The sequence below is a fragment of the Carlito syrichta genome, unplaced genomic scaffold (assembly GCF_000164805.1).
Source record: "Carlito syrichta isolate Samal-C Ts95f unplaced genomic scaffold, Tarsius_syrichta-2.0.1 Scaffold301783, whole genome shotgun sequence".
Taxonomy (NCBI): domain Eukaryota; kingdom Metazoa; phylum Chordata; class Mammalia; order Primates; family Tarsiidae; genus Carlito; species Carlito syrichta.
The window spans coordinates 546,166-560,091 of record NW_007245879.1 but is presented as its reverse complement, the minus strand read 5'-3'; the positions used below and the strand labels follow the sequence as shown (position 1 = coordinate 560,091).

General features: G+C 40.5%; 1 protein-coding gene across 1 annotated transcript in view; it reads right to left on the bottom strand.

Moving 5' to 3' along the window:
• Window positions 1–13,926, bottom strand: part of NEGR1 (neuronal growth regulator 1) — a 694,002-nt gene that overhangs the window by 287,166 nt on the left and 392,910 nt on the right. Inside the window, exon 4 of the mRNA XM_008055223.2 lies at window positions 6,309–6,440. Within this exon, the coding sequence (XP_008053414.1) occupies window positions 6,309–6,440 (132 nt within the window). The remainder of the gene's footprint in view (window positions 1–6,308; window positions 6,441–13,926) is intronic.

The window sequence follows — 13,926 nt, the reverse complement described above, 5'->3', positions numbered from 1 at the left end:
TTCAGACAACGTTCAGTTTTCTTTCAGTTCCATGAAAGTGCCTCAGCCCTGTTCAGATTTTGAATGCCGAGATTTTGTCTTTATTCACGGTGATGGCCATTTGTCGCCTGCAATTTCTTCTAGTCTTAAATTTGACAGTCTGGCCTAAATTGCCCAAGGCCTTGGAGAAAATTTTAGGAATAGTCTGAGAAACTGAATATCTCCCTAGAAGCCGCCACCTCCCACCTCCTGCCAGAGTCCTACATTTTGGACTTCCATACAACTGTACCAAGCTATACTAATTGGAACATTCCATTCCACATGTTTGGAGCTAGTTATATTGGAAGATAAAATGCACATTTCCATAAATGAATATGTAGCAGATGCAAAATAGTGCACAAATATGCACCTATAATTTATTGGATAACAACTTTGTTCACTGTGTACTCAAAAATGTCTTCCTACTACTTATTTAACTGTAGGAACAATTGCTCAATTCTACTTCACCAAAAACTGTGTATGCAAAACCATTTCTAATCCCAAATAAAATGCTCAACATATGAATCTGACTTTCATGAGTGAAAATTAAAGTCTAGACCTCTTTCACCATAATCTGTTGGACTGTATGTGTTTTCCAGTTAATTGATGAAAATCAGGAAAATTGTTAAACGTTTTAATCTCTGCATCTTAATTTTCTTATCTGTAAAAAAATGGAATTTGTGCTACTTCTCTTTGGGTGAAAGCACTACATAAATTTCTGGTCATCTTTATTAAATCCACCTGAGATTTTGGTAGGAAAAAATGGCATCAGAAGTAAATTTGTCAACATAGCAACTACTCATTTTCCTGGGAGAAAAAAAATTTAACTGTGAGGCAAACCTAATACCTCTTTTCTGTTTTGCCTCATAGAATGACTCACTCGGAGGATTCTAATCTCTTTAATAATTTGTTTATTCAGCAACTATTTTTCAGATGTCTTTCTATGGATCAGATACTGTTTTAAGTGACAGAAACATAACAGTGTATCAATGACAGAAAAATCTCTTCCCACATAGAGCTTACATTCTAGAATAAGTTGACATACATGTTTATGTAAGCATATGTATATATTTGTGTGTATATATACATGCATATGTATATATAAATGTATACATTTACATATATATGAATGATTTTCTAAAAAATAAAATTATTTTTTTGATTTTCCAAAAAAATAAAATTATTTGGAGGGCAACCCACTGGCATCAGTGGAGCAGCTAGTGCTGTGCGAAGCTGGCTTTGGTTTCAGTGAATTTTTTTTTTTTTTGAGATTCTTTCAACTCGTCTGCCCATTTCATGATGGGTGATGTACAAGGGCACCTGCCCACACTGTGCTGAGTGTTCAGCAGTTTTTGACCACAACCCAGCATGACCCCCCGTGCCCTCCCCTCCCTATTCACCTCATCTCACCCCAAGAGACTTTTTTATTGTTTCCCCGGAGGAAAAAAGTCCTCAAGGGAAAACGTTTGGCCGATGTGCAAGAGAAGAAACAAAAAACAGCAGAACTACTAAAAGGCATCAGACACTAATGACTTCAAAGCTGTTTTGAGCAGTGGAAAAAGCATCTCAGTAGTCGTATTGCATCAAACGAAGAGGACCACTGTGAAGGTGACTGAAGTTTAAACTCGTAAGAATAAATACACAATTTTTTGCTTAAAAAAATCAAGTTTTGGGGCGGTTCCCCCTCATAACACACACAGGCACGCGCGCGCACACACACACACACACACACACACACACACACACACACACACACAGTGTATTATTGCCCTGAATTTGCAAAAGTGGAAATTGAAACTTAGGGAGGCAAAGCTGCTCACCAAGTTGTCAAAGCCCAGTAGATTATAGCACAGTATGTAGCATGTGCATACTCACAGTCATGGAAATAATACATGGCCCTCAGACCCACATGTCCAAATTAGCCACTCCTAACTGGAAGAACAAACACACACAGGGGAAAGAAAAAACAGCCCATCACAGATCGGAGAATCCCACACATCTCACAAGCCACACTCACACAGAAGGGCTGAATCCTGCATGTTCCGCTGAGGTCTTACACCCGAGGCTCTGCTTTCCTACACAGATGTCCATTGCTTGGTTAAGAGTCTGTGACCCTTCCTGAGTTTTTCGGATGCAAGAAGGGGCTTCCCACCTGTCACCATCGCCTATCTTCCAGACTCAGACTTTGCCCTTCCTACCCAGACCCTCACAGGTTCCTGCTTTTCGCAATTCAGTTGACTCCGTGGCTTTCTGGAACTCGCTCATTCTTCCATTTCTTCATTTCCAATAGCAACTATGGGCCTCGTATCCACTAGGCTGCTGCTAGGGATGACCACAGATACAAAAAAAAAAAAACAAAGCAGAGAATCTGCCCAAGTCTAAATCCGCCTGCTCCCCCTGGCTTAGGTCACCAAATTGCCTTAGGCTTGTTTCTCCTGTGTGTGTGTGTGTGTGTGTGTGTGTGTGTGTGTGTGTGTGTGTGTGAATCTCTCAAGGTTTGGATATGATCATTTTCATGACCACTTTCTATTCCTTTAGTTTCTTTGAACTTAACAAGCAATGTATATACACACAAATATACATATATAAGGAAAAATATAGAAAAACATAAGAAGAATAGATACCTACAATCCCTTGACTGAGAAATAACCTATTGCATTAACACAAGTATTTTTCTACCTCTAGTAAGGCTTTCTTGAATGACTCAAAATGAACTGATCTGTTCAATGAACAAACTAGTCCAATCTATATAAAGTCAGTCAATTTATTAATCATCTCGCCAAACTGCTATTTAATTAAATTGAATAGAAATTTATGGTGACAAGTATGATGCTATTTGTTGTATGTGTGTTTTCTATGTACAGCGAATGTGGCAGATGTATTAGGCAAATAGTAAAATATTACATCTTTCCAACTTTCAGGGAATCTAAATCTCTTTCTCAAATTGACTTACCACATAACCAAATCTACCAGTGCTTATGAAAATTTATTATATTTCATCTTGCACCCATTTGCGAAAAGGGACAAAATTTCTCTTCAAATGATAATTCACAAAGCTACTGCAATCCCATATGCACAATTAATGTTGATTAATAATGATGACTGGAAGGGCTGCCTTGAATCTGGCATGATGCTATCTTCAGGGAATCTTCAGGCTATCAGGCGATGTGCAGTTTTGTGCTGGTAACACAGACCACTATGCTCATTTCGGGGCTTTGATGAACTAAAGTTTGCTCAGTAGGCTTTGGCTAATTTCCTTTGGGAAATCAGTTCAGTAAGATGCAGAGGCACCTCTCAATTTTTGGCTTTTAAAGGGGCAGTTTCACAAAATGAACACTTTGCAAACCTTGTCACAACCAGGAACATATGCAGACATACCCATACTCTCACACCTTCACACCTTGGATATCTCTTGTACGTGTGTGGCGTCAGTATTAAGCACAATTAGTATTAAACACAATCAGTATAAACAGGTTTTCCCGGAACATTGAGATAAAGATGAGCTCTCAGAGGGTTGATCCAGGGAGAAACAGAAGACAAATCTGATTGTTTAAGATCATTAAAAAGTACTGTTGGGTCCACTTTTTTTAGTGTGAGAGAAGTTAATATTATCTCTGCAACACATATTGGCTTCTAGTCATGCATTATCTACCTGAAATTTGCTCTTGAAAGAGGCGGTCTCTGTCATGATTTAAAAAGCACCTCCCCACCTTTCTCTTGAAAATGTTTTCCTAGTTCCTCCAGTTTTCCCTCTTGAGGAAAACAAAGTGATCAGCAAAGTCTTGTTTCCTACTTAGGCTAAGGTGTCTGATACCCTTAGAAAAAGTCATTAAAGCATCCTTATTAGCTCATGGACTGAGTCTAGGCTCTATTTCGAGTTTCCTGATCCCATGTGTTTTGGAAGACAATTCTTCATGGGTCTCTTGCGTTTCTGCACATCTCAAAAGAGGGGCTCTAATGACTTTGCTTCCTGACTATCGTGTCACAGCCTTGGAAGACAGAAGGAGCACTCACTATGGAGTCAGGGGCAGATCTGCTGACCATCCAGGATAATAAAGACAGCTTCTCACTCTGTGGCAGAGGGCAGATGTGTTTGCTGCTGGTACAACCGTTTTGAATTCATCAAGCTCAAAGTGCGTCCTCCGCTGTGACACAAGCCTACTGTGTACAGGGACCACCCAGCCCTCGTCCCAGCACCTTGCAGGGACCGGACTTGAGGAACGGTGTGAGGAAATTGCAATACTCTCACTACTACTGAGAAGGACACGGCCCTTTGTCTCTGTCAGCTGCCAGCATCCATGACGTTGTGGCACAACCTTGCAGTCCTCGACATCTTGTTTGTGCGGTTCTGTTGTTTTGCCTTTTGTAGGATCTCTCCTCTCCAAACCCTTTAGATGGTGATTAACTCGGCTGATGTGTCTTTTTTTCTATTAAATTTCTCCCCAGGTTTCTACCTCCTTAAGTTAAACTTCCTCAGTCCCAAGTCCTCACGGGTCCAGGCAAAAAGACAATCGGATTAAACAAGTAGCAATGAACAAAAGTCGAAGGGATGAAGAAAAGGTGAGGATTCAAGAGAAGCTGCCAATGACACATGGAGCATGGGCCCACGAAAACCCACACAGAAACTGGGCTTTCCATCCACCCCATCGGAGACATCATTTTCTCCACGGACTGGGCATGGAGCTGCAGACAGGGCCACTGTTCCTGGCTGGGTGCCTCGCTCCTTGCAGCTTTCACTCTACTTTCCCATTTCTTAGCGCTCATGCGTGGCAAAAGAATAATAATTCTGCCCCTCTCTTAAGAATCCCCTTTCTCTGCTCCCCACCCCCTACTTCCCAGTCCTTCAACCCTCTGATAATAAAACTGGTCATACCTACTCAGATACACATGGCTCGCGATAGAAGGGACGGGCGTGCTTACTTGCTTGCTATTTCTTACTTCAGCGAGGCCCAGAGGAACGAGCAGAAGCTCTCTGCAATAAGAGTGCTGAGAATCCGTGGGGGCTTGCTAGAATGCAGATTTCCAGGCCACAGGCCCGCCCAGTCCCAAGGGCTCCAATTCAGTAGGCGGATGCAGGGCCCAGACAGCTTCCATTCTAAATAAGCACCTTGCTTGATTCTGCGACGGTTTGTCTGCAGAGCACCCTGTGAGAAACCCTGCTCCAAAACCTACTCCTCATCTGGCATCAGGCACATTCGCTCAGAATGACGGAGGGAGGCAGTGCAACCACAAGTAGACAGATTAGTCGTGACAAGTGTGAGCTGATGGCTGTGATTTGCTCTGGCACACAGCTCGACTGCCAGGACTATTGTGAATGTTATGTTTTGGACCCTAAGACTGAAAGACTTGTATTAATATGAAACAACTGCTGATTAGCTCTAGTATTTCTGGATATATTTAGAACAATTTCTTCTGATCTATGGCATACTACTATGTGCACATTATGAGCAAAGGCTGTATGTCGACAGATGTACAAATAGAATTTTTAAAAATGAAAGCTGTCCCTTGTAAATACTTTTGACAAAGTACTATTATCTCAGAGGTATTTGATCTGAAGGAGTTAAATAGGGTAAAACTTTTGAGAAAAAGACTAAGGGGGTGTGTTTGAAAAGTAAAGACTATTGCAGTCATTGCTGTGGAGATCATAAGACATAAAATAGAATATTATTGGAAAATTGTCTTATCTCAGTGCCTTGAGGACAGAGAAAGTGTACAACATAATGGTACTGATAGTTCTCCAGGGATCAAGCTTATATCCTCTCTTCCTAATAACGAAGTTCTTGGAAAAGTTCTTTCTCAATTATTTTTTTTTCCAAATGAAATAGAATTAAATCACCCGGCAATAGGAGTCTCACAATACATCTCTCCTCTTTGAGTACAGACCAGCACCCTTCATGTGCATCAGGTCTGACTTGGAGTCACACACTTAAATTTAGTCTGAATGTACTTCAGGGAAAGTCCACGAGGGGAAAAACAAACATGTGTGACATGTGACTACAGTGCTTTAGAGATAAGGATACCGCCGTGTAGAATGCTGGGGACTAACATGATATTGCAACGGATCAATCCACACATCAGGCTGAATTCTTGTGGGATTACTTGGGACAATTATTGCTACATAAAGCAATCGGATCAGTATTCCAGCATGTATTCTTGTTCACTGTCAGTAGGTGATCTTTACCAGTAGACTACTTCTTAAAAAAACACCTGCACACATTTCAGAAAGAACTTCTCAAGGTGTGTTTTATCTTTTTTCACACGTTATCTTGATAGAAATTGGTGAGACTTACAGTTTACGACAACTTTTACTTTCTTCACATCTGGGAAGGACACGTCGTTTTCCGCACTGCATTCGTATTCCCCAGCCTGGTCTCTTGTAATTCCATAAATGTCCAAATATTGTCCATTTTCAAACGGTTTTGCTACAAAAAGAAAAAAGGACACGGCATGTTTAATTGAGGCTGCCTGAGGTTTCATTCAAGTAAAACAACCGTTTCTTGACTTCCTACAAGATATTGCTGAGAAAACAATTCCAAATGAAACCAGGGAATTATTAAACTCTTTGTTCTCCTATGTTCAGAGGAAAACTCAGAAAAAAAAGGCAGAAGCAGAACAAGGGATACTATAACAACCGGTTCCCCAGAACAGGATATACACGTGTTCTTTTTAATTGATTGTGGTCTCCTAACCTCTTCACGCATCAAACACAGCTCTGCACATTTCTGTAATTGAGTTCAACAACCTCTGAGCAGTGTAGATGAAATTCACTAATATGACTTGGTACGTATTGACTTTTATACAGTGCAAGCTAGCAACTTGGCACTTAACCTAACTAAACGTTACTTTTGTTTTGGGGAAATTTCCTACCTATAGTCAAGATTTCAAGCTGGATGTTTTGATAAGACTACAGAGAGATATTAAGCCGTTGCCATATTTCTGTTTCCAAATCATTAATGTTGCCAAGAAAGGTACTCTCTACACACTCTATATAACTCACCCAATAAATATCAGAAAAAACATTACGACTCTCAAACTAGGTGTTAAGTGGTCATCAAAGCAAACTAATTTATCTGTATTTAATATCCTGGGGAAAATATTCGGTTTGACTAAAAACAGTAGCAGATCAAAAATAAAAAGACATAACCACAGTTGAAAGACTGTTCTAAGTAAATAAGACTTGGGGGGGAGAAAAGACTTCTTTCTTTAATAATGGAATTTTTATTTATTTGAAAGCAGAGAATCATTCAGCAGGAAGGATTCTGATTATACTATAAAGGAAGAGTGATCTGTAGTGAATCTCAACAGAGAAGGCCCTTCAACTTCCTTGCACAGGCCTCGAAAAATCACATCTCAATGCATGCCAAAGGGAATTGGAAAACCAAGAAAAGTTGCCATTAAACGATCTGTTTTCACAAGTCAAAGTTATTTTTGTTATTCTCTTACTGTCTTACCAAAACTAGTGTCATGATATGGAAGTTGGAAGAATAGTAAGAAGATTCAATTTTAATGACTCAAACAGAATAAGATTTAGTTGTGACCCTTCAAATCTACATCATATGTCAATCATTTCTCCCCAGTCATTTCTCCCCACAGGTTTCCTTGTCTGGACCTCTGTTAGCTGTGACATAGTCTGCTCTCCAGGTAACTGTGAGTTTGCTAACTGGAATCTTGAATGTTTAGAATAGATATGATTCAGTCTTTTCTCCATTTATCTGTCCGATCCCAAGTTGTAGAGATGGAAGAGCTAAACCTCTGAGATGTGGGTTGGTTCCTTTTCTTCTGTTTTCACTCTAGGTAGGCTAACATGCCTGCAAAAACGATTGACACACAGAGAGAACAAAATCCTTATTCACATCCAAGGATTTTAAAAGTATAACTTAAATGATAAGTTAAAGACAATATTAAATATAAATGAAAGTGTGGGAAACATTGGTCTACTACATCAAAACTGAAAGACCCAGTTGGGCAGTCCGAGGTGAAGCCCATCACAGGTGAAAAGGTATATTACTGTGAAACTTGTACAAACAAGCTTATTAGGCTCTGAGTTATCTTCAGTATTAAAATTTTTCCTGCAGTATTTCTATTTTTGAGTACTGACACAATTTTAAGAAATGATACCCCCCAAATTCACACCTTGGATAAAAGGCATGCATTGTAACTTATCTGAATAATCAACTATTACTTAATTCTTAAGCAAAGCATCAGATATGGCTGGTATGAGTGTATAGGATTTTGTTTTTGCCTGTTTAAACACTACATAAGTATAAACAATACCATTTGCTTTATTCAAGAATAAGAATAAATACATTAGATTTTTCTGTCTACTGGGAATCAAAAAGTATAATGAAAAAAAGAGAAACAAAGGTTTAGTGCTTTAAAAAAAAGCAAGCGTTTTTCTTCTACCCTAAAGAGCTAAATGGTAGTTTGGAAGATTGAGAGCAACTGCAAGAAACTGTGCTACAAAGACTAAGCTAAACAACAGCATATGACCATGCTTGATAATGCCTCTGTGCTACCTTCTTCTGATAAGATCCTGGCCACAACGAGTTCTATGCCAGCCACTAAATGATACGTAGATTTGGCTTTATGGTTTGGTGAGGCATCTAACAGACTTTATGCTGCATAGAAAACCTGTTTCAACAAGGGTACCTGCATAATGAACGTCTGTATACCTAACCCTGAATTGCTCCCCACATCTTTAAAATAAAGAAATTTAAAATTATAAAAAATTAAAAAAAATTTGAATGAGAAAAAAACTGTCTGCAACAGCATCTGTATTACTCTAGAGTATTTGCACGTTTCCTTACAAAATCCGTTCTCTTCCCTAAATTTCTAGGACATTACCCTTCGCTGCTTTTCTTCTCACATCTCTGGCCATTTCTTTTCACTCTCCAAAACCTTTACACCTTCATGGTCTTCACAGGCTATTTCTGCCTTGTCCATCTTTTCACCTCCATTCAATGCAGTCTTTAAGAGATCTTGTTCGCTTGTTGGAATGTCATCACCATCTACGTGACAGATGGCTCCTGACTGATCTGCTTAGCTCGTATCTTTCTACTGAATCTTAGACTCACATATTCGACGACACACCCTGGATGTCTCTCAGGCATCCCAAAAGCAACACATCCTGGAGCAGGTGTGCCTTTCCTGCCATTATCTGCAGTGCCTCCCGTGTTCACCGTCTCAGTGAGTGCTTTGATCGTCACCTCGTTTGCTTCTCAAGCCGGAAGCCCCGCACTAACTTTGACAACACCCTGAAGTTAGTCATCAGTCACTGTGTCCTGTCGGTTTTACCTCCCAAGTAATGTTCAAAGTCAGTCTGGGAAACTCTGCGTCTCAGTTGCTGATCTTTGAATGTGCATACACATCTGGTGTGCCAATGGTCGTATATTGCCTTGTAGAGTCATTTCAACCATTTTCTGAAATCTTGCTCAGAAAGAGTCACCCCTCTTTACAAGGCTGCCCTGCAGGAACATACACTGTGACAGTCTCACAGCCATGTATCACTAGATGGTATTCTGTGACTGAATTTTTGAAACATACTTGGAAGGATTCATTTACATTCATGATTGTAATTCTTTTCCACCGTCTCTTTATACCCACCAGCATATTTGGTATCATGCCAGCATCTCTGATATGCATTGTGCCTTGCTATGTCAGCAATATGAGATCTAGAACTGGATTGTCTGAGGTCACATCACAGCTCTGCCCCACCTTACACTAGGTACTTAGCCTTTAGTTTTCTCATCTGAAATGTGTGACACTAATAACAGAACCTGTCTCTTACGGCTGTGGTGAGGAGTGAGTGAACACAAGGAAGTGCTTCGAATACTGTGACACATCACAGGATGTTATAAATTCATGAACTATTATCACAGTTCACAAGCTTAAGCATGCTGGGCGGGTGGTCTAGATAAATGTTGTTTCCATGATGACAGGCTACTATATTCAAGGATCTGCACTTCTGTCTTGACGTGATATTCGGTACGACCCAGAAGCGAGAATAAGAAAGTCACTCAAGAGCCCTTCGTGGCGATGACCCGTTCAGTTCTGCCATCATCGCGAGGCTCAGAACACACATCTGCCTGGCTCATCTGTACTTGTGCCGGGTTGACCTTATGCTGAAGTCACTTTCTTTATGCCTGAATTCCCACGGGCAATCCCACTTTCCTGACTCACCTTTCCGCTTTTTTTACCACCAAAAGGCGCGCGCGCGCGCGCGTGTGTGTGTGTGTTTCTCAAATAGACATGGGTCCAAAACCAGCCTCAGTCTTCACAAATGGCATTCAGCTTGAGTTTGGGGAAAACTTGAGACTGAGATGAAGTCCTCGTGGCCTGCCATCTTACACAGCCGACCCTGCCTTCCAGTTGCTGCTTGGAACACTTCGCCCTTCAATTCACCCAGCTGTCTTCTTCATGTCCTCGGGTTTCGGCTTCAACTTATCTCCTCAGAGAAACCTTTTCTGATTTACTCCCTGCCCAGTTAGTGGTTCTACTTACCTACTTCCAAAAACGAAGCAAAACAAAACAAGAACACCTGCACTAATCTTGTATGGCATATACATGTTGGCTGTTACTTATTTAATTACCAGAAACTTTTATTTTATTTTATTTTTTTGAGTCGGAGTCTCACTCGGTCGCCCAGACTGGAGTGCAGTGGCCGCTCCTGGCCCCCGCAGCCTCGACCCGCTGGGCTCCGGCGATCCTTCCGCCTCAGCCTTCCAGGTAGTTGGAATTACAGTCGTGCGCTATCACGCCCAGCTGATTTTTTGATTTTATTGTAGAGATGAGGTCTCGCTGCCCAGCGGGTCTCGAACCCGCGGTCTCAGGCAATCCACTCACATCAGCCTCCCAAAGGCGCGGGATGACAGGCTGAGCCACCGAGCCCGGCTTACCAGAAACTTTTAAAGTGTTGACATTTCCTGTTATGCTCTAAGCCCTGTGATATAGAAGGCTGAATCTTATTCCATGTCTAGGACGAGCTCTATCATTGTTGACTGTGTAACTAAACACAACATAATACAAATCCAGAAAGTTGAACATTTCAATGAAGAAGGTAGATTAATCTGAGTCAACCAATGATCGGCCATGTCATTATAGATATAATACTTACTTTTATTTAGTTATTAGTATTATGTATCAGGTACTGTGCTAAATGATAATTGTTCAAATGAATGATAATTGTTCAACTACTAGAGTCTTATTCGATGTCATGGGTACATTCCAACATATCAAATAAGTCTAGAGCAGTTAAAGTGATTCCATACTTTGCTGATGAACCCAGGGACAGACAGGAAACCCAGAACTAACTCCAAAGCCCACATGCCTGATCTGAACTTGACTGATATGCATTAACTCTTTCATTTGTACATGGAGGTAATAAAAATTTTTATCTCACTAAACCAAACTAGAACATATATGTGTAACTCTTAGTCTTAGCACGATCAAGCAATATTTTTTTTTGTTTTGAGTTGGAGTCTCACTTTGTCGCCCAGACTGGAGTGCAGTGACCGCTCCCGGCCACTGCAGCCTCAACCTGCTGGGCTCCGGCGATCCTTCCGCCTCAGCCTTCCGAGTAGCCAGAATTACAGGCACGCGCTACCACACCCGGCTGATGTTTTGATTTATTGTAGAGATGAGGTCTCCCTGCCCAGGCAGGTCTCGAACCCACGGGCTCAGGTAATCCACTCACCTCAGCCTCCCAAAGGTGTGGGATTACAGGTTGAGCCACCGAGCTCGGCCAAGCAATATTGTTAATTGCATCTCTGAAAGAGGATATTGGCTCTTGTCTTCGTTTTCTATGCCTGCTGAAAAAATACTGGCTTAAAACCATACAAACTTAGTTTCTTACAGTTCTTTAGGTCCGAAATCCCACACAGGTCTATGATAACCAGGTTAATGGATCCCCAAAGATACCCACGTCTTATTTGCTGAAGGGATTAGCTTGTATGACAAGAGGAAATTTACTATGTGGTTAAGGACCTTGAGATAAGGAGATTATTTTGGGAGGGCCCAATCTGATCACATAAGTCCTTAAAGACAGAAGAGTAGGTTGAAGTTCTTATTTCATGATAAAAGCCCTGCCAATCACTCTTGAGTTTGAAGATGGAGAAAGTGGGGCATGCATAAAGAAAGCTGTGGCCTCTAGAGAGGCAGAATGTGCCTTAGCTGACAGCAAGAAGTTGATCATCCTTTAGAGCCTCCGAGGGACACGGTCTATCAACAACACCTTGCTTTTAATCTGGTGAGAACAGTACTGAACTTCTGACCTGGGGAAATATAAGATAATTAATTTGTGCTATTTTTAGCCACTAGATCTTGTTTTAATTTGTTACAGCAACAATGTAAAGCTAATGCAGGTTCTCACTGGATTAAATCAAGGTGTCAAAGGTACAGGGTTCCTTTCTGGAGGCTTGCTTATTTGCTTTTACAGGTTGATAGGAGAATTAAGTTTTGTGCTGTTGTAGTAGCAAAGTCCTCATTTTCTTGATGGCTATCAACTGAGGGTCCCTCCCAGCTTTTGGAGGCCACAGTCATTCCTTGTCTTCCCCTTCCTCCGTCTTCCAAACCAGCAAACATTGGGTCAAGTCTTTCTCCCACCCTGAATCTCTACTACCTCTACTCCAGTATGTCTCTCTAACCTGCTCATCTGCTTTTCTCTTCCACTTTTAATAATTTGTGTGATTAAAATGAGCCCACCTGACAAATCCAAGATCATCTCTGTATCTCCACTCCTCAGCATTAATCACATCTTGAAATCTCTTTGACCATGTAAGATAATGGTCATACATGCCAGGGACTAGGGCCTGGGCATCATTGGCAGCCATAATTCTGCACGCTTTTCTATCACCGTTTTCTTTAGACTTTGCAGTTCTGTTTGCACAACAAATTTTAGTTTATATTTTTCACAGATCATAGGATAAAAATGTGGTCTAATTTATTATGCTGCTGAGCTCATTAATTCCTGAGTAATATGAGTGAAGTTCAGAAAAATAAATTTAATGAAGACATCCCTTTTAAAGCAAAAAAAGAAAAGTCACAAGAAAGTACGACAAATAGATCAAATAATGTCATTCTGGGAAATGTTGTTAGAGCACAGAAATCGTGGGGTTTGCATGAGCCATGAGAGGAATGTGTACGGGTAGATGAAGTTACAGGAGCCATCTGCCAAGATGAGTGTAACAGGAAGCAGACACAAATAAAAGTAACTAGTCAACAAAAACCTAAAGCTTTTTTGCTGTTGTTGTTATATATTTGTCACAGCCCGCCGGGCGGCACTGAAGGACAATTCTTAAATCTGCTTACAATCAACTGTTCCTTTGCTTCCTTTTTTTTTCCTGTCTATGTATTCATTTACTGGATATTAATTATGCCAGGACCTCTGACCAAGGAACAAGATTGTTTCCATTTCAAGGTGCTTACATTTTGTTGGGAAAACAAAAGTATAAGCAGGTAATTTCAATGAAGTATGATAAGTGCTACGTTTTAGGTAAATATAGAATGCTATGGTGTAATAATTGCCTGTCACAATTTTAAGGAAGAATTCTGGATGTTTGGTTAGGTCGGATCATTAATTTCATGGAAGTGGGTGGAAGTGAGTCTGGCACTATAAATAGAAATTACAGTCTAGAAGGTCTTGAATTCCATGTAAAGAATGTGGGTTGTAGCTTGAGGAATGATTAGAATGCTGTATGTAAAAGAGTACTGGACTAATTTTAAAATACTACATTTAAAAAATATTAAATGTTTTAAAACACAATTCTGAAATTGTCATCCCTATTATATTTACCAGTAATGGTTAGACTTATCCTCTTGCCATAACTCACTAGAGAAATGAGCAAAACTTATAAAATAAGCAGTTATAAAATAACTGCTTTCAGACACTGGGCAAGAAGAAGCACAGCACTG